The sequence below is a fragment of the Pteronotus mesoamericanus genome, unplaced genomic scaffold (genome assembly GCF_021234165.1).
Source record: "Pteronotus mesoamericanus isolate MK-2021 breed Mesoamerican mustached bat unplaced genomic scaffold, CSHL_Meso_final scaffold_54, whole genome shotgun sequence".
NCBI classification, from domain to species: domain Eukaryota; kingdom Metazoa; phylum Chordata; class Mammalia; order Chiroptera; family Mormoopidae; genus Pteronotus; species Pteronotus mesoamericanus.
In genome coordinates this window covers 33380541-33401460 of record NW_026555321.1, presented here as the reverse complement: position 1 = coordinate 33401460, position 20920 = coordinate 33380541, and the positions used below count along the sequence as shown (strand labels likewise).

Sequence of the window (20920 nt, the reverse complement as noted above, 5' to 3'; positions counted from 1 at the left end):
ATTCATGAGGTCTGGGTCAGCACTGCGGATCTGCGAGCCTAACAAGTTCCCAGGTGCTGCTTGGGGGCACACATCTTGAGGACCACTGCCAAGACAACCTATCTCATACAGGTGTTGTAAGGTTTGCGTGAGCTCAGGCCTAGCATGGGGACTAGAAAACCGCAAAGCCTGGTATTTGTTACAGCTGTTATTAACTTATTTTATTATGGAAAAGATGGGATTTATTGTAATAACTATGTATAGTGCCAGGTGGGTACTAACCACCTTATCCCCCGACTTACCCCCGACTTTTTGGGGGAATCACTCTATAAAGTATATCATTGTCTAGCCACGATGCTATATGCCTGAAACTAATATAAAATAACATGGAATGTCAACTGCAATTGACAAATTTTTTTTAAATGATGGGACTTACACTGGTCCCTAAAGAGTGGGTGGGGCTGAAGCCCGGTGAGGTTTAGATGACCATGAGCAAAAATGCCAAGTGTACATTTAGGAGAACTGCAGGAGGCCCAGGTGATTGGGAAGGGAATCTGGGTAGAAGCAGTAGATGATATGGGAAGCAGAGATGGATAAATGCGGACAGGTGAGGTGGGCCACATCATGGGAGCCCCCATGACATTGGACACTCAGCAACTTTTATCCCTTTAAAAATGGTTCACCATTACTTCAGAACAAGGTGGGTGCTAGTATCCTCAGTATAAGCAAACTATTAAGAGTTGAGAATAAACGCAGAAATGACTAGCAAGTTGCTTATTATGCAACCACCTTCACAACTTGGGTCCCAGTGCGCACTCCAGCTCCCTGGGAGTACTAAAGATACCCGACCGGTTGTCATTTCAGGCTTCCAGGGATGGGCCATATACTAGGCGAAGCCAGCACCCTGGCGCTTTTCTCCCACAGGCACCCTATGATTCTGATTCACTCTGTCTTCTGGCCACCCCCCTGACAGCTGCCCTCAGGGCCTGTCCGTTGCCTTGCACATCTATTTACACTTTAGTTTATTTAGCGGAACAGGGTTGGATGGTAGAAATCCCAAGACCAAGATGATCATGACCTTTTCCTGTTGCCCCCAGCCCTAGCCCTTCCAGGACTTCAGTCTCTACAAACACACTCCTCCCACCCCTTTGGATCCAACTGGCCTGATGCCCAGAGTCAAGGCCAGACTCATAAGAGGTTGTCTGGGGTCTGGGACTCCTGGTGTGGTAGAAAGTCACAGGATCTGGATTCCAAAGACATGAGTGTGAATCATGTTCTGAGCAACAAATCCCATCAGCCCTATGCGCTTGCTTTGCTCATGAGCCAAATGCAATATATCTGCAGCCCATGGCTGATATGAATATACTTTGTAAACTGTAAAGTGCATGGTGGAAAATGCCATAGGAGATTACATGAGAGCATAGCTCTGAAGTAAGGCCTATTTGGTTTCACTTCCTGCCCCTACCACTTACAAGCTATTGGATCTTAACCTCTCTGGACCTCTTTCCTCATATGAAAATAAAGTTAGTAAAAATATCTTTCTCATAGGTTCACCAAGTAGCTTTAGTCAAACCTCATGAAAATGCTTGGCATTTTCCTGGCACATTAGGTGTATTCAATAAATGTTGGCTACAGTCATTAACATTAGGAAAGATTAAACATTTGGTTAATGGCCAGAACAGATAAGTATAGATATAAAAGGTGCCGTCCCTCAGAGTAGCTCCAGTCCAGACCATTGTTAACGGACAAGTAGCTTCTCCTCTCTCAGACTCAGTCATGCATCACCAATTGACTAGGAACAATGATTATACCTCATACGGTTGTCATAATTGTTAAGGAAGAGAATACTTAAGTAAAATCACTCCATAGACTGTCAAGCTTTTATTATTTGGGGGTTGTTGATGGTAGTGGGGTAGTTTCCAGGATCATTTTTCCGTATGTGATCTCAGTCCTTTTCTGGGCCTTCTCATAGCTTCACCCCACCCCAACCATCTCCACCCTCTCTCCTGGGAACTTGTACAGGAGAGTTTGGGTGGGGTTTTTTTTTTAAGGTTTTATTTATTTATTTTTAGAGAGGGGAAGGGAGAAAGAGAAACATCAATGTGTGGTTGCCTCTTGAATGCCCCCTACTGGGGACCTGGCTTGTGCCCTGACTGAGAATGGAAGCGGTGACCCTTTGGTTCACAGGCCAACACTCAGTCCTCTGAGCCACACCAGCCAGGATGGGGAGGGTTTGTTTTTAAGTAACAAAGCATGTTGGCCAATAATTTTCAATGACACGTATGCCTATGAAACTTATGTGTAAGACATGTCAGAGTAGTTGGCTTGGAACAGAATTGAGTGCCAGTTCCGAACACACCTGCTCAGAAAGCTAATGCATGGACAGAAGGGGGGCATATGATGGTGTTAAGATATAATTTTCAAAAAGGTAAAATCATGACTCTTGTGCAAATGTAAATGAGAACTTAGCAAAGATTTTAGTCCACTCGTTCATTAATGAAGGACTTAGTAGGAGATTTAGATCAGTTCAAAAACCATTTAAGGAGCTAGACATTTATAGTCAATTTAAAGTTAAGGTTGATCGGTTAGGTACATAACTAGTTCATGTTCTATAGGAGACAATAAACCATAACATTTGGGGTTACCTTTTTCAAAAGGACAAAAAATTATTTGTATTTGTATCTCTGCTGGAGAAAAAGCTACAAGTTAACATGTAACACCAACTCTTGGAGTAGAGCAAAGTGAATTTTTCTCAATAATCCTTGGGGGATTGTGGGAAGAGGGCAATGTCATATTGCCACCATATGACATTGAAAGGATTCCCACTCATCTTTCTGCCTTATTTGCTAAGTTTTGGACAATCAATGGCAAATAATAATTTCATTTTACAAACAACCTTTTAATCTTACGTGATACTTACAACAGCCTTGTTAAGACAAAAAGGGCAAGGAAGACTAATTTACCAGAGGAGGACAGGAAGTTACACAGGAGAGAGAAGTTGAGCTGGGAGGAGAACTGCCATTTCTAATTCCAGCTCCCATGCTCACCCCTAAACTCCATATTGTATTTCCCCTTTCTGGTTCCTCATCATCAACGTCCTGCACGGTTCTTGGTGATATTTTCCCCCTTTAAGACTTCCCTTGGGGTTCACCTGGAGGTAAATGCTCAAAGGAGGGAGGAGTCCCTGTTGGCCCTGTCCCTTGCATCCCCAGGGGACTCCTGGTCTAAGTCCTGTTCAGCCCCTCACACGATTCTGTTCCACAACATCAAAGGAACCACATCCTACTATCCTGAGCCAAAGAAAATTGTCAAAACATTTTATCCTCCCCTCAAGAAAAAGGACAAAATAGATGCTATATTCCAAGAACGCATTTTTTTTAAGTGACAGGTCCTTTAAGTGCTTCTCTTCTTAGCTACTGTGAGCCACTGTAGGCCACTGTGCCATCTCTTATCAGAGATGCAGTCCACATCAGACAAACCCACTGTTTATAAACCGGAATATGTTGTTTGAAACACTATTTCTGGTTGATGTTTTCCCCTCCTCAATAGACAAGATCATTTTCTGTGTCAGAGATAACTGGGTCTGGATGAATCATATGCAGTGGACAAATGGCTATTTATTGTGTCAACAGTGTGCCAGGAAACCAGCTGCAAGTGTGGCCTGATGGCCCAGACCTATTTCTTCCTCAAAAGGCCATTTATTTTTCTCTCCCACAGACTTCTGTTGCCATGGAAACTGTCCCACTAGCAGGATGGAGACTAGGGCCAGCCCTCTGCTTCCTGCACTTAGAGAGGCAACACATATCCATGAAACAAAGATATGGGGTGTGCAGTTAGAAAAGTAGTCCCTCTGAAGTTCTCTCAAATTCTGAAGCCAAGGAAAAAGAAAAATTTTGAGAACACCTGATTCAGGGCCTCTCAGACTGTTTACACAAGAAGTAATGGCAACAACACACAGTAAGTAATAAGTGCGGGCACAGCACTTACCAGGCAGCAACCCATTTCGGCCTCATGGTAACTGCATGGGGCAGGTTGATTCACATCATCCCCATGACACAAACAAGAAACTGAGACTCCACAAGTCCAGTCTCTTGCCCACATCCAGCAGAAGAAAGGCACAAAACTGGGACTCCCGCCACCTCTCTTCTCATTTCCAGTGTAGGCTGGCACTTGAAAGGCTCTGGAAGCCTTTTTGCACCTGGTGTTCACCGTTTTCATTTGATCATGTATTCCTTCCAGCCCCCAGTCCTCCACCACTATGTAACATCTCATAGAACGAAGATTATTCAGAACAAAACCCCAATTCCAGACAGTTTTCTCATTTTACAGAGGAGCAATTTGGACCAGGTGAGGAAATGAGTCGCCTCTAGCTGCACAGCTTATAAATGTCCGAGTTGGCACCGCAGGGCCACCCCCGCACCCCCGCCCTGCAGGCCGGTGCCCTGCTGTGCTCTGCTGCCTTACATCACTGTTTCTAAACCAAACCCTGAGCCAGCCGCTCAACTCCTCCGGCCAAGCATCAGGACTAATCCCCTCATAGGATGACTCTTAAATCAGCCACTCATTAGAAGAACGATAATGCTCAAGCTTGCAGGGTGCTTGGCCACTTATGAAATGCTTCCACATAGCTCTTCTGTTCCCAGGCCTCACTGCCTCTGGGTCTATTTAAAACAATTCCATGGTGGAGCCTTAGCCATAAGTTGTATACCTCCCAAAGTAACCTTTGAATCGCTCAGCTATGAAGTCTGAAGGGATCACTGTATTTAAACTAGTGGAATCCAAGGCATCAAGAACAAGTGTTTTCAAGGAGCAAAGTTCTGCCTGTGAATGAAAGCTCCCAGCATAGCAAGTGGGGGTGGAGGTATGCATTATCTTGCTTTTCAATTTTAACACAAATCTAACACTGATCAGGCACAAATATGAATATACTTCCCTTCAAATATGTGTATTACCGCTCTTACTTGCCAAAGCTGTGAATGTGCATTAGATCCAAGAGCGCTGACATGTCCAAAATGGCATGCTTAGGCTGTAGCACCCTACCTGTCAAGCTCTTTTGTACCCTTTGCCCTTGCACATTTTCTTTCTTCTGCCAGGAATCCCTTCCACCTTTTCTGCCAGTTCATCTTACTCCGCCCTGATCCAGAGTCACCTCCTCTAAGCGGCCTTCCTGGATTTCCCATACAGGTTTACTGACACGTGGCTCTGGGTTCCTAAAGTCTTTGTGAAAATAATATATTAGCAGCTAATATTTTTAGTACCTAATACAGTCAGACACTTTACCTACATTATTTCTGTACCCCTTTGACAGATAAGAAAACCTGGCTCATTTCAACAAAGGTCAACATGGTTGTTAAGTAATGAAGCTGGGTTTGGAATTCAGGTCTCTCAGACTCCAGAGTTCATGTCTTTCTACTACACAGTCAGCAACTTCCTTGCCTCAAAATTACCCCTTTTGGGAGCAGGTGATAAGGATGTTTTTCCTTCTCCATCTCCCCGTAGACTATGACTTTCTCTGGGGCACACCTGGTCTTATGATGTATCCCTGTACCTGGCGCATAGTAGCTGCTAAATAAATGGTCAAGTAGATCCATAGCCTGTTAAATGATGAGCTCATCCCTTTATCTTACTAGCTGAGGGAGCCTTGCTTTTTGATAAAATCATAGTACATATACATACCTGTCCCAAGTCATCCACACACACCCCCACTCCCAGCGGAGACTCAGGTAAGATTCTCAGCCAGCAGATCTATGTGCTAACAACCCACTCCTTCTCCAGTTCTACTATAATACGAGACTTCTAAATTTTGTTAAATAGCAGATTCTGATTTCAAAGGGCTTGGGTGGGGCCTGAGAGTCTGCATTTCTGGCAAGCTTCTGGTGATGCTCTGGTATCAAGACCTCATTTGAGAGCCATTTGGGTCTCAACATGTCAACAGCAGCAGCCATTGCACTTCTATTACCTTTGGCTGTTAACGAAAAATAAAAACTGACCCATGCATCGTTCTCCTTCCAAAGCATGGCCAGACTTCGAATGTTCCCGATGTTCCATGTTTCAGCAAAATATTTAAGTTATGCTTTGGGCTATAAACATTTGGCAGCGTGAACATTGGGTTGCTCTTTGCTTTAATCACACCCTATCTATAAATTAAATAAATGAGGGAGAGGGGACATTTGCTGGAAGATTCCATTCCAGTGACAAGTGAATCAGGGAAGTGGGGGAGGGAGGAGGAAGGAGCAGATGGTCCCCCACAGCAGCCTTGGTAACTAGTGACAGCGCTGTAGGCTGGGAATGAGCCCCAACTGCATTTTTATTGGGAAGTGCCCCACCCTTCTACACGTGCCTGCCCTATGGCCACTTTCCCAGCTGGTCATCTGGTAAACAGTAAGTGGTGGTAAACAGTAAGTGTTCCTGGTAAACAGTTAGTGATGGCTTACTCATCTCAAGCCCTTTGAATCCTACACAATCCCTTTGCTGGCATACCAGTTATTAGAGGTCAAGCATCCCTTGTCCAAGATGTTTGGAAGGAAAACACCCTCTTTTCTGCTCCTTTTCCAGATGTCCCTGGGCCAGCAGCAGTCAGCAAGAGGTGTGCCTTGTTTGAGATGCAAGGGGACGTGTTCGGGCTTCGAGCCACATTCGTGGAGGTAACAGAGTTTGTCAGGAAGGCTCTGCCTGCCTTCACTTCTTGGCTGTCCTTTCAGGGAACCCTGGTCATTCTCTGCTGGGACTGCTTAGGATGCACGTTTTGGGGAGGAGTGGCTCGGAGCAAATGCACTCCCACTTGGCCTAACTCAGCAATGCCAGAAGAGACCTTGGGATCCAAGATGAGAAGGAGCTTAGCACTCCATTAACCGTTTCCAGGGGGAGGCTCAGCCCAGCAAGGACTGCGCTGGGAAGGTGTGGGCAGTAGGTTAGCTGGTGCCTGGTCCACTCTGGGTAGAGTTGTCTGTCCTGGGGTTTGGTGCATGGGGTTGATCTCCTCCCACTGCACCGTTATCCCTGTTGGTGGGTTCCGATCTGAGAGTGCCCCTGGGACAGAAATAAAAGTCACAGTGTCCACACACTTACAAACCAAGATGTGGTATTCATATGCACACAGGAGGACCTTAAGAGCCAGCTGGACTTTTCTTTTCTTTTCTTTTTTTTTTTTTCACTGAGGACTCTGAAAACTAGAGGTAGGGCTGCCACACTGCACAATCCCAGCACTGTTCACAACAGTATCTATGTGAACGGCACCCCTGAAAGTTGTGCTGGGCACAGCCTGTGTGACTGTGCCTGCAGTCCCATGAGACTCTGTAGGGCATCGTAGCAAAAAAGAAGCTATTTTCCTCCACTGCCAGAACATTGCTCTGGGCACTTGGTGGCAGAACAAAATTTTGGAGGCCTTTGTCTCAGAGGTGTTAGCTTCTACTGTGAGAAGGCATTACAAAAATATTTATTGAACTGAGCTAAATCTTTTGTATTTAAATGTTAAGCTAATCCTAACTAATGGGTATTAATATCTCAATTTTGCAAATCAGGAAACTGAGGGTGGGTAATGGGGTGATGGCTACTAAATGGCAGGATTCAGTCTCAGGTCTGTGGGAAACTCCATGCCAGGACATCTGGAATTTATCCTTGAGAAAGACAGATTACAGCTTGCAGGTCCTTCCTGCATCTCAAGTGTCCTCTTTGGTTCAAACAACCTTAACAGGGACCTAAATTCAAGCCATATTGAAGCAATGAGGTCCCACCCTTAGGGAGGGACCCCTAAGTGGAGCAAACCACTTGTATGCTCCAGTTCCCATACTCTCCATAGTTTGAATTATATGTAAAAGGCAAAGTGGTAGCCAGCCTGGTTTAGTGGGAAAGGCTCTCAACTAACACTCACAGGACAGAATTCATGTGCTGACTCTGCTTGAATAAAATGCTTCCCTTCTCTAAGCCTTAGACTTCTCATTGGAGAAATGGGGATGTTGGAGCTGAAATGCTCTGGGATCCGCTTCTGGCTTTATAATTCCATAGTTTGAGGCAAATTATTTACAGTCAAATGAATAATTCACATGGTTAGTGGAATTAGAACAGAATTAGTATCAGAAGCACAGGAGAGTAGCATTACTTAGAGAGGAGGGTACAAGAGCAGACTTTCAGAACAAACATTAGGAAAGCAGGGAGGAGCTCCCCCAGCAGCCTTTAGCATTCTGCACTCCCACTGGTCATGCTGGGCTCCTTGCCCATCTGGCAAACTTCACAGGATGCTGAATCTCCCTTCATGGAGGAGAAAAACACACCTCCAGGACTCTAGGCATTTCAGAGAGAGCCCAACGCAAGGTCTCTTCCCGGCACGCAAAGACTTTTTATATCGTTATTCTAATTAACTATATTTTTTCAATATACACTGACTTCAGGGGATAGAGGGGGGAAATCTGATTTAAGGAAAATAGGACATACTATGAAAAAATGGAAGAGAGACCACTGGCTCTTCAAATTACAAAATTTTGCATTCTCCTAGGGGTTGCTCTTTATAAACTCCCCTAGCCTCCTCATGATGGCGCCCCTTCTCACGAGGTCCTGTCTGCAGGCCACCATCAGCAGCTGTCCTGGGAACCGTAGTATTAATTCTGCCTCTTCTAACCAGGGCAGAGCATCTTCATCAATAATGCTGTAGTCACATAAAAGCTGGGCTTCCTAAGCTTTTTGAGGGACAATCTAGAGAAAGTCAACCTGAGCTGCTTAAATTCCTGAAAGGATGGGTAGTGACTCTCGCACTTTGGTGTGCATCAAATCACCCTGGGAACAAAATCACAAATGCCCGTGTCCTGCTCCCACTCCAGACCCATAAGTCGGACTAGCAGGGGCCAGGGCACAGCATCTCCAAGTTTACCCAGCTCCCCAGGTGATCTGGATGCCCAACCAAGTTTGAAAACTCATCAGCTAGACTAGAGGTCAGTAAACTGTCTGCAAAGAGCCAGATAGGAATCATTTTAGACTTTGCAGGTCATAAGGTGTCTGTCACACCTATTCACGTTGGTCCTTAGAGCATGAAAACATTAATTTATTCAAGGACATGGAAACTGAAAGTTTTTACCCATTTAAAAATGTGAAAACTACTCTTAGTTCATGGGCCATACAAAAATGGGATTTGGCCTATCAGCCATGGTTTGCCGACCCTGATGTACACAACCTTCTCATTTGATAGGTAATAAACTTGACCACGGACCTATGCTGGGCTAATATTTAGATTGGAATTAGATTCCAAGGCTCTGCCTTTTCTACAGTTAAAGGTTGCCCATGACAGGGTGCAGAAATGGCCATTTTACCACCACTGAGAACCTGTGTATATGTGTCCTCTACAATCCTCGTACCTGGAAAGAGTGAGGAAGACTTCTATAAAGTCCGAGCCATGTGCCTGACAACATGAAAAACGTGAATATAGGGGAAACAATGTGGACACAATCTCAATGGACATCTCATATTTGTCAACATTTTCCATTTCCAAGTGTTTACATCCTCAACATCTCTGCTAGCATCCTGAGAGTCTATGTTAGCCAGGAAAGCAAAAGGCAGCTTCCTTGCCCAGTTTCACATAGGAAGGTATTGGGGAGGTCAGAGGATGGGTGAGAGATTGGGATTTCTTTCACTTCCTTCCCCTTCCTCCTCCTTCCACTTCCTGTTGTCACTGCCCACACTGAACCAGTGGTGTTATCTTCTTGGAGAGGCGGTCTCCTCCCTGCCTCATAAAAAAGAGAGGCATGGGAATATTACTGATCATAAATAAAAAGCTCCAGTTCCACAAAACAAGCAACTCCCTCTTATGAGAAAGAAAAGACCTAATTTTTGCCCTGCATCACCTTTAGATGCTAGAATTACCCTGGAGATCATCAATTTTTACTTTTTTCAGATTGCAGCCCACTGAATAGAACTGGACTGCAAGCTTCTCCTCAAATAATGTTGGGACTACTTGGGGTCACGCTGCACATCAGTACATCAAAGACAAGAAGGAGCCTCACACTAAAAAAGGTGTTTCACCTTCTGTAAACCCACTGTTTTCCAAATTCACCACCGTTGAGCCCTTGTCCATGCCCCGCACACAAACAGCCTGGAGAACCGGCCCCGCCCGGCAGAGCCACCGTGCAGCTCATGCAGCTCTCACCTGGCCCAACCTGATTCTATTTTACATCATAGTTTCCATCTGATTCTTCCTCCTCTGCCGTCCCAGCCGTAAGCTCTTCGAAGGTTGTGAGGGGATCTCCTCTTCATGTTACACAAGGATTTCTCAGTCTCAGCACTATTGACATTGGGAACTGGAGAACTCTTTGTTGCAAAGGGGAAGCTATGAATTGTAGGATGTTTAGCAGCACCCCTAGCCTCTACCCTATAGAAAGCAGTAGCACCCCATTGTGACAGTCAAATGTGGCTCCCGATATCGCCAAATCCCCCTGAGGGACAGAATTGACCTTGGTTGGGAACCACTACTGTAGACCATCAAGGCATACTCTTCCTAACCCCACAGTCAATATTTGTGATCTATGATTAAACATATCAATCTCCCAAGTTTAGAAGAGTCAAGGAGGGTTTCTTCAGGCATGTCTGGCTAGGAAGTGCTCATGCTGCTACAGTGACATTTCTCTTGCTTAGGCTGCCCCGTCACTGCATCAGGTCTTGAAAGAGGTCAGTTGACGTAACAAGTGCTTAAATCGCATGCATGGTACATCTGGGATACAGCATGCCTACAGTGACAGCCAGAAAGAGAGTGGCAAACTTTTCCTTTTAGGACATAGAACTCTGGATTCCTAAACTATAACAGTGTGACACAAAATAGCCAGTCACTTCTGTTTTTGTCAGAGAAAAGGGCCAGGCTTTCCAGTGAATTTGAAGCTTCCCCAGGATGCTTTTCCTTCTCCCAGCTTCACGACCAAGACTTGCCAGTGAACACCAGTCTCTCCAGCCCTAGGGGTTTTCTAAGTTCATTCTCTTCCCACTGGCTCCTGGCCACCAGTTTCCTGAAGAAAATTTCCAGCTCTGTTCTAACTTCAGAATGAGTGCTCAAGAGTTTAAAAGTTGCTGAAGCTATGAAGCTCAGGAATCCTAGGAGACAATTTCAAATTCTTTAAAGCAGGGGGTCCACCACTTTGTTTATAAAGGGCCAGATAATAGTTACTCTAGGCTTTGCGGGCCAGATGGTCTCTGTGCAACTATACAAGTCAGCCATTGTAGCCCCAAAGCAGCCAAAGAAGATATGCAAATGAATGGTCATGGCCTTGTTCCAGTAAAACTTTTTTACCGAAGCAGGTTATGGGCCAGGGTCAGCCCCACAGGCCGTGAAGACCCCTGCTTTAGAGCATCTCCAGTGAATGAACCAGCCTTTGCCACCACAACTACTGTGAGAGTAAATGTGTTGCTGTTTCTTCCAGCAAAAGTCATACCCCCCAGTCCCCACAGGAGGACAGACTGATAGACTACAGACTCCCAAGTGCAGTCCCAACCCCAAAGGCCCATTGGTCTCAGGTTACCGTGTGTCTGTTGCTAACCTTTTCAAGTCACTGGAGTTAAACTTTGCTCTGCTTTCAAGAGGGTAGGTGCTGCCAGAGGAGACTCTGCCTGTCTTTCCTGGAGGTTGATCTCACCTGTCCCTATCTCTACCCCACCCTAGGAAAATATGCAAGTCATGCAAATGCAGCCAAGAGGACCACTGCCTGAGCTCCGACCTGGAAGATGATCGGAAAATTGGCCGCTTGCTGATGGACTCCAAGTATTCTACCCTCACAGCCCGGGTGAAAGGCGGGGATGGCATCCGAATTTACAAAAGGAACAGGATGATCATGACCAATCCGATTGCCACTGGGAAAGATCCCACCTTTGACACCATCACCTATGAGTGGGCTCCCCCCGGAGTCACCCAGAAACTGGTAAGAGAGCTTCCTCCAACCAAGTGGTTGTTTTCTTACCTTTGTAAATGTTAGCCATGCCACAGGTTAGCAAGGTTATAGAAATAATAGGGATGGCTATGGTTTCACTTCTGTTCCTCCCTCCCAGTGTGATCTTGAAGTGAAGACTGTCTGGGACTCAGTTTTCCTCATCCATGAAATGGGTAGAGTTGTTCCTATGAACTCTGAGAGCCCTTCCAATTCTAGACCAGGGCCGCTTACGGTTTCTGAATGGCTTATCATCCAGAACTCTCCAGGTCTTTGTCTTCATCTGCACCATGTTTGTTTCCCCTCAGAGTGGTTGGGATGTGTCATTTGCAAGCCTCCAGGACAGCAGAGAGATAGTTCTTGCTTCTTCCTAGCAGCTGAAATCTCTTGGGCTTAGATGACAGAACCAAACTGGCTCTTTACAACTGTGGGGAAGAGGCACACAGAGAAAGCTTGGGCAAATAGTTGGAGAAGCCCTGAGGAGGGTAGAAAGGATAAGGCCCACAGAGAACAGGCGCCTTGTACAAGATCACACCCTGGTTACCCCATGGAATCTTCTGGGGACTAGTAAAAAGTCCCCATGCACAGGCCTCACCCCAGACCATTAAATAAGAAGTTCCAGATTGCAGAAATCTGCAATCACCGGAAGTGAGCATTTAAATGATGCCCCAGGTAATACCATGTGCAGCCACTTTCAGGACCGAGCAGCCAGTCCAATTCTGAGTAGACCTCTCAAATTTTAACAAGCATATAAATCATCGGGAGAGCTTGCAGGAGTGCATCCAGTAGGCTTGGGCAGGTCCTAAGACTCTGCACTCCTGACAAGCTCCCAGATGATGATGATGCTGATGCTGCTGGTCACCAGGCCACACCTGGGACAGCAAGGGCCTAGATGATTTCTACAAGTTAATGAGCTAAAAGAGGTCCTGCAGTTTTAGAGATGCAAGCCTGACATTTAGTTAAATCTCTCCTGGGAGAACAGAGAACTTTTGGAGTCCTACATGGTCCCATCCCCACAGGCTCCTCCCACAGCTCTTGCTCCACCCCTGTCACTCAAGTTACATGGCACTGGCCTTCCTCCTTCCTGCTTAAAACCCACTAAGCTCTCAACCTCCTCAGGGACTTTGCACTTGCTGTTCCCTTACTTGAAATAGTCCTTCTTCTTGCATGGTTGTGTCCTTCTGACAGTCAGGTCTCTAACTATCCAAAGTATAATAGATGCCACCCACCCTCTTATTCTCCTCTCTCTGTTTTCCATTGTTTCCTGAGAAGCTTTTAGAAGCAAACTGTAATTGCCTCATAAATGAAGTAAGACCCACGAGGGCAGACACCACACTGTCTTGTACACTGTCCTATCCTGCCCCTTGCACCATGAGATCATGTAGTGGACTTGAGTATTTGTGCTACATCACCCTCCTGGCCAGTGACACTCCACTTACAGTCTGCGGACTAGTACCACTTCTCAAAATCCTTGTGACTGATTCACAAGAAGTACAAAAGCTGAGAATAAATGTGGGGAAATGTTTATAGAAGTTGACATCCAAGCATGTGATCAGAGAACTCTCATTCCCTGTGGTGAGACTCACGAGAAAGTCTCACGTGGCCTGTGCTACCTTCTCATCATGTGCAAGGAGCCCATAACTCACTCTGCACTAGGTGGGAAAACTAACCAAACAAACTGGATTCCTCACCATAGAGATTTTGAGCAGCAGGGATCTAATCTAGAGCATAAGAGAGAGGAAATCCCCTCTAGATAAAGTGATAAACAGAGGCAAAGATTTATTTTTTAAAGCTGTACTTTTTAAAAAGCATGTTTTAAAAGAGCACTTCAACATTCATGAGCTCAACCACCCTATGAGGTAGGAATTATTTTACATGTAAGGAAACTCAGATGGTTAATTGGCCTTTGCCAGCAGTGCTGAAACATGCCAGCTGGTTCCGAAGGCGGGTCTGGGTAAGCCATCAAGTGGGTCTCTGAGATGTCAATGGAAACTAAAGCAAGCAGCTCATAAAAGAGCTGGCTGTGGGTGTCAGGATTTGGCTGGTGAAAACCCCAAATGCTTGGGCCCCAAACTAATCAGAGGACAGCATCATCAGACCATGATTAATGATGCCTCATAAAACCGCACAGTATAAAGGCCGCTCTGTCTACCCTGCATCTGGTCTGCCGACCAAGTCACATTTTTGAGACCGGACAATTCTCCCTTCCTACTCACCTTCCCAACTTTTTTTTTAATTCCCAAATAATCGGGACTGATCGTATTTTGGAAATGGGACTGAATCTTGCTATCTTTCATCATTCCCAACCACAAAAGCCAGAGAAATTCTTAAACCTTTAAAAACTGGTCACGGTCAACCTAATTGCTAATATTTATTGAGTATTTACTATATGCCAGGCACTATGCTAAGAGCCATCCATGTGCAATCTCATCTAACTTTCCAATACTGTTAGGGATGTACTAATTACCCTCACATACAGCAGGGGAAACTGAGGCTCAGAGAGGTGGCACTGCTAGCCAGATGTCCCACAGCTGATTTAAATGGCAGAGACAGGTCTTAAAGTCAGGCCTCCCTGACCCCAGTGATTGGGCTTTTCTCTACCCGACCAGGCCAGGCGAACCTGACCAGTAGAAAGGGAGGCAGGTATCTTGGGTTAGCATATCTAGGGAAGGCTTCCAAAAACAGCGGAGAGAGTGTTGAATGGATCTTTGAAAGCTTGCCAGGATTTGGGGGGAGGCAAGATGGAGAAGATGAAGGGAACCAGCATTTTGGATATGGTATCAACACCTCGCCACTCCCTGTGTGAGGGGTCCATTACTGTCCCATTTTATTGGGGAGCAAATAAAGGCTTGTGAGGAGCCTATGCAGAGGAAGCACTCGCTCATACCTCACCCTCTACTCCCGCACCCCTGGCAGACATTGCTGTTGAATCAAAGCGCTGCCACAATTGAGCCCTCAGAATCCTTCTCAGCACAATACTCCAAGTAGCCACTATTGACCAGGATTGACACGCAGCATGAAGCCCATTTCTGTCCTTGTCTGGGAACTGGAGAAGAATCAGGAAGAGCAGGATCCAGATTGGATCTTCTGATTCCAGAGTCCACGCACGATCTACCGCCCCAACCTCTGAGAACAGACCTCCTTTCCCTTCTACTTTTCTGTCTGCATTTTTTTTTCTCTCCTGATAAAGCCTGATTCTAGGAACATCTTCACCCAAGATGCCCCAGCCAGACAGCAGAGCACCAAATGACTCAGAAAGGTCTTTATGAAAAACTTAAAATCTAAACCAATCTTTGCAACTGGGTTTAGAAAAGGCCTCTTGCTAAAAGCTTTGGGAACATGACCTTAGTCCGCTTCCTGGATACCTGGGCATCCTCTTATCGGCTCTGAGTGGCACAGGCAGCTGACTCAGACCCAACCCTGTCTCTGCGCCCCTTTCCCTTCTGAAGCCTATGCAGTCCACAGCGATTGCCTGAAGGGCTGTGTTGAGGTGGATTCTGAGACCCTCATCAGGGTGATTAGTAACGTCTGTCCTGAGTGTGTGAGTAAGAAACATAGACAGGAGTCTTAGGCCAACCAGGGCAGCATCATAAAACACACACCAGTAGGCAGCGGATGTGGTGGCCTTGACAGTGTGACGGCAGAGAGACAGTACCCAGCTGGGGCTTGGAGCTGCAACTGGGGCACTGGGCGTCTGGGAAGGAAAAATGCCTGTCTCCAGGGCCCCAGCCAGGAGCCCATGAGTTCCACAGGCCACACCCTCCCACGGCCAGGACAGGGCCATGAAAGGTCACTGAATGCAGGGATCAGTAGGAGACTGGCCGGTGAGGCCACTGCTCCAGGGCTTCTACCACAGAGTTTAATTATAAAGCTGAGCAGGAAGGGCGTCCTGGCACCAGGTGATATATACCCAGTCCACTCACCTTGACATGATGACAAAGGGAAACTCCCCCAGTGAAGAGAGAACATCATATTTCTCTTAGCAAATCATCCATCTTCTAGAAAGGCAGAATAGAAGGGGTTAAGACCCAAGCTTCTGAGTTCAAAGTTGTCTCTACCACATATTAGCTATATGACCCTGGGGAGTTACTTAACCTCTCTGTGCTTCAGTTTCCCAAGAGGTAATATGAGTACCTCCCTCCTAGGGGTATTCTCAGAATTAAATGTGTTCGCATACGTAAAGGACCTAGAAGAGTTCCTAGAACATCGTAATTACCATGTGTTAGCTATTCCTATCATTCCTTAAACCACTCAACCTTAGGGAGCAGGTGGCCTTCATTGAAGAGGTGACTCTCCCAGGAGCTGAATGAGACTGCTTCAGCACATTTTGGCAGAGTGAGCAAAGCCCCCCGTTCCACTTCTCCAAAATCCTTTCTTAGATCCTCATAGCAGGGCAAGAAATGGGAAAAGCTGGTGTGGGTGTTTGCCCCCTGGGGACTGTTCCCTAACCATCTCCCAAGGCCCTAAGCCCTGCTCCAGCCTGTCGGTTGTGGGACTGCTGCTTCCCTTGTCCTCTGGGTGATCACATCCACTCCCCAACCCACCATCCCCAGGAAGTCCCTGTCCCTCAGATGTCCTGCTTCAGACACACCCAGGAGGACCTGTAATAGGGCTCACTTCCGGGCCCCTCAAGACTCCTAAGTCAGAGGCTTCATGTGGGTCCAGGAAGCTTTGTGCAAGGTCCCCCAGTGATGCACCATGAAGTTGGAGACTGAGTTTCTCAGACCTGCCTGTCTGACATAACTGTGCTGGAAGCCACCTGCGATCTCATACTGATCAAAAGAAAAACCTTGGGTCTTCTTCGTCTTCACCAGACAGGTTCAAGGATAAGCCCTTCCTAGATGAGTAGTCAGATTCTTGTTCTTCCTAGTGTTGGGTGAAGGATCTTGGCCTCTTTGGCAAACAAGGAATCATCACCTCCTTGGTCCCCTTCACAGACTGTAAACCCAGGTTACTGCTGCTCATCTCTCTCGGTTGTGATGAGGATCAAGTGAGGTCACCACAGGCTTCTCATGATCGTCAAGACCTTAACAGTCATAACAGTCATGCCGTCTACCCTGAGCTTTGCAGATGAGGAAACTGAGGCTCAAAGGGGTTGGGTACTCTCTCCACAGAAAGCAGCTGCAGGGCTGAATCCCAAATTTCCTGATACCCCAAGACTCTGTCCGTCATCTAAGCCATCTCCTGTACCTGGGAAAGCACCTTGAAAAGTATTAGGGTCTGTGCCAATGAACAGGGATTAACAGGGTATTCTGTGCCCAGAAGGCATCTCAGCCAGGTATCCCTAGAATCTAGGGCAGAGCCACCAAGAGGACATCCATAGCCACCCTTCAATGGATGAGTCCCACAGGAACCCAGGTCGCCTCCTCTCCCTTCTTTAAAAACACTCTTATCCAGAATTCATTTATGATGAAACACAGCAAATACCAGGCTCTGGACTAGTACCCCCTGCTCATATCCCTCACCCCTACTCCCTAAAAGCAGAAAACAACTGGACTGCTCATTAAAAATTACAGTATGAATTTCCACTTTGATTCTCACAATTCCAAGATGAATCCAGCCTCAATGATACAAAATGAGGCAGGCAGGTTCTAAAAGAGTAAATAGGGCAGCAGCCCCCTGGGCAGTGGGAATCAGGCAACCTGGAGGCTGTGTCAAGGTCATGGTCAAGATCAGGCAAAGAAATGGAGAACCACTGGCAAGGATACTTTGCCTTTCACAGTTTCTCATGCTGTGTGGCCTTGACCTATATTTCCCCCAATCTCCCCATCGCTGGGACCGACCCAAGTAAAAGATTTCTCTTCAGCCCCAGTCAGGTGACTCAGTTGATTAGAGCATTGTCCCATGCACCAAAAGTTTCCAGGTTCAATTGCCATTCAGGGCACATACCTAGGTTGCAAGTTCTATCCCCAGTAGGGGCACGTATGGGAGGCAACCAATCGATGTTTCTCTCTCACATCCATGTTTCTCTCCTCTCTCTCTCTCACTCTCCTCCCTCCTTCCCTCTTCCTCTCTCTCTGAAATCAATAAATACATCCCTAGGTGAGGATGTTTTAAAAAGATTTCTGTTTATTTTTTTAAAAAAAGAGGCCAAATTGGACAGTGATTCTGGACATGTTAATATTCAGATGGTTACCATTCATATCCATGTGGAAATGTTATTGATGTGAGACCTTGTTGATTCTACTATTAGTAGGTGTCTTTGCATATTTTTAAATCAATAAGGCATGAAAAACCTTATGTCCATAATGATTTAATTATACTTTTCTAAGAAAAGCAGTTTTAAACTAGACTGACTCTTTTTTTTAATTAGGAGCATTAACATAAGGTAAATAAAGTAAAAATACTCCATTTTTGAAGGAAACAAAATACATATCACAAAGTCGACAAATCTAAAATGAACATCTACTTAAATCACACCATTCTCATCAAAAGAAATGACTGCAACTACAACTTGGGGGAGAGTGAAAGCTTCTTTAGGCCTCTCTCGGGTGTCACCAAAATTCACAACACTCCTTCCCTGAGCATCCTTGGGTTCTGCAAACACCCGAAGAAGCTGGAAATCGTTCACTAGTTCTCAGATCTCTGCCTGGGGACCTGAGAATCACAACAGGTTTCTGTCCTCCTGCCCAGGGCCTGCAGTACATGGAGCTCATCCCAAAGGAGAGGCAGCCAGTGACCGGCACCGAAGGCGCCTATTACCGCCGCCGACAGCTCATGCACCAGCTCCCCGTCTACGACCAGGACCCCTCTCGCTGCCGCGGACTTTTGGAGAATGAGCTGAAACTAATGGAAGAATTTGTCAAGCAATATAAGAGTGAGGCCCTGGGCGTGGGAGAAGTGGCCCTCCCGGGGCAGGGCGGCTTGCCCAAGGAGGAGGCTAAGCAGCAGGAAAAGCCGGAGGGTGCAGAGCCCACTGCTCCGACCACCAATGGCAGCATCGGTGACCCGGCCAAAGAATACGTAAGTCTCTCCCAGGCTTCTGGGGTTGCTGCAACCACCCTGGCCAGGGCTGCGCGGTCAGGGCCCCCACGCATGCATTCACTCATATACTCATGCCTCCAGCAGCTATTTGGTGCTCATTCACTCCGTGCCTGGCACTGTCCCATGGAAAATAATACAAGGACACTGCCCTCCAGAGTCTCACTGTGCAGTGGCAGTCACAGACAACCGAAGTGTCACAGCTCAGAAAAAGGGTACCTAAGCTTGCTTGGGGTGAAAGTAGGTTTGGATTAGAAGCTGAGGCCCAAGCTGGCCTCAGAAGAACTAGGAGCCAGCCAGGCCTTTAGGCTTTCAAGGGAAGACCTGTGCCGTCCTAAAGAGGTGAGCCTGTGCAGTGAAAGTTCTAGAGAGGACAGCAGTCAGAAGATTGAAGGAAGTCCCATGTGACTAAAAGCATGGTGAGCTGCTGGCCAGGTCAGCAGAAGCACGCTTCCTGAAGAGTCAGGCCATCCATCCATTCCTCACTAAGTATCGCTCAGCCTGTACTGGCTGCCAAGCCCAGGAAACCAAACAAGAAGAGGAGACTGTCCCCATATTGGAGAAAGCCATGGGCTTACGGCTTTACTCCAAGTGCCATGGGAGCTGTGGCAGGCTTTTCATGGGAAGTAGCCAGGTATCTGAGCCGCGCTTCTGAAAGTTTCCTCTAGCAGGAGGGCAGGTGATGTGCTGTGCGGGTGAGCCCCTGGAGGCTGTTTGAGAACATACATAGGAGGAGCCAGAGTCTGAGTGGTGAAACCTCAGGGATGGGTTAGCCTTATTCTGTCCTTCAGGAAGTAAAAGGACAACCTTGAGATTGGTGTCACTTGGGCTGATGTTTGCTAAGTGTCACAGCTGCCAGCTCCCTTCTACCTTTTGCACCCCTGCCCAATCTCCTCATCCTTCAAGTGATTTCATGCTTCTGTTTGACATTTGGAGATAAAAGTACACAGGGCCCTCAAGCAAATGACCTGACTTGCTGGGAAGAGGCTGGCAGTTACCTGTCTGAGCCAGCTGTCCAGGGGAATGCCAGCCCGAACGACGCTGTCCACACATCCAGAAAGAGCCGGTCTCTTTCTTCCCTGCTGCAGTGACTCAGATTTGTTATCTCAAATTTAAGTCCTGTGTCTCCAGTCCCCCATGCTGTTGGCACATTCATTGGGGGTTACCATCCAATAAACTATGTTCATCTGCGAACTCTTAGGCAAAAGAACAAAACTTACTTTTTCTACCACAGATTTGGCAATGACATTGAAAAGACCCATTCCTCAGGAAGAATACATGTCCCAGAGACTTTTAAAAAATTAAATTTAGTGATCGTGTTTTATAAGTTAATCTCTTCCCCAACTCTGCCTTCTATCCACCCTCAAATAGCTATTTGTCCATAAGGATAAATGCTGTGTAATTTCACGTTGGAAGGCGACTTCTTTAAGTCGTGGCATTTCCCAGTTGCCCATCCCAAGAGAGAGATGCAGATCTGAGGACATATTTTATCTTTGACTCAGCCCCGCATGTTGTTCAGTGGGGAAGCAGGGCAAAGGTGGCTTGAGATCCCAAATCCCTGCCTCCAGTCAGCTCTAGGAAATAGTTCTGACACTTAGGAAGCATTTAAACACGGCCAGAGAGTAAATGTCAGAAAATAAAGTAGGGACTCCTAAGGAAGCCAATATTGATTGGCCTGGGTTGGCTGGGGAAGACAGTGTCCTCCTTCTTTACCCTAACCCCAATCTAAATTCAGTGGCTAGTTATTTAATTATTGGCCTCAGGTCTAGAGGTGTCTGTCACCACCTCTAGAGGCTGAGATCTAGTCTTGTTCCTCTCTGTATCTGCAGCAGGTGCCTTCAATAGAGATAGTAGTTGCTCAATAAATATGTGACCCATGGATGAAGAACAAATGAATGAATAAATGAATGTTCAGACTAAACTGAGTCTGAAAAGATGGGGACAATTTAGGTGGCCATTTTGCCTGGGAGGATTAGATCTCAAGGTCACCTTTACTAAGCACCTGCTCTATTTAAGCACCTGCTCTATGCCAAATACATGCTGCACCCTCTGAACGGCTCTGCTTT

At 46.4% G+C, this 20920-nt stretch overlaps 1 protein-coding gene across 1 annotated transcript in view; it reads left to right on the top strand.

Moving 5' to 3' along the window:
• Positions 1-20920, top strand: part of LMCD1 (LIM and cysteine rich domains 1) — a 55512-nt gene that overhangs the window by 23438 nt on the left and 11154 nt on the right. Inside the window, exons 2-4 of the mRNA XM_054595216.1 lie at positions 6535-6623; positions 11612-11867; positions 18507-18836. Coding sequence (XP_054451191.1) covers positions 6535-6623; positions 11612-11867; positions 18507-18836 — 675 coding nt within the window. The remainder of the gene's footprint in view (positions 1-6534; positions 6624-11611; positions 11868-18506; positions 18837-20920) is intronic.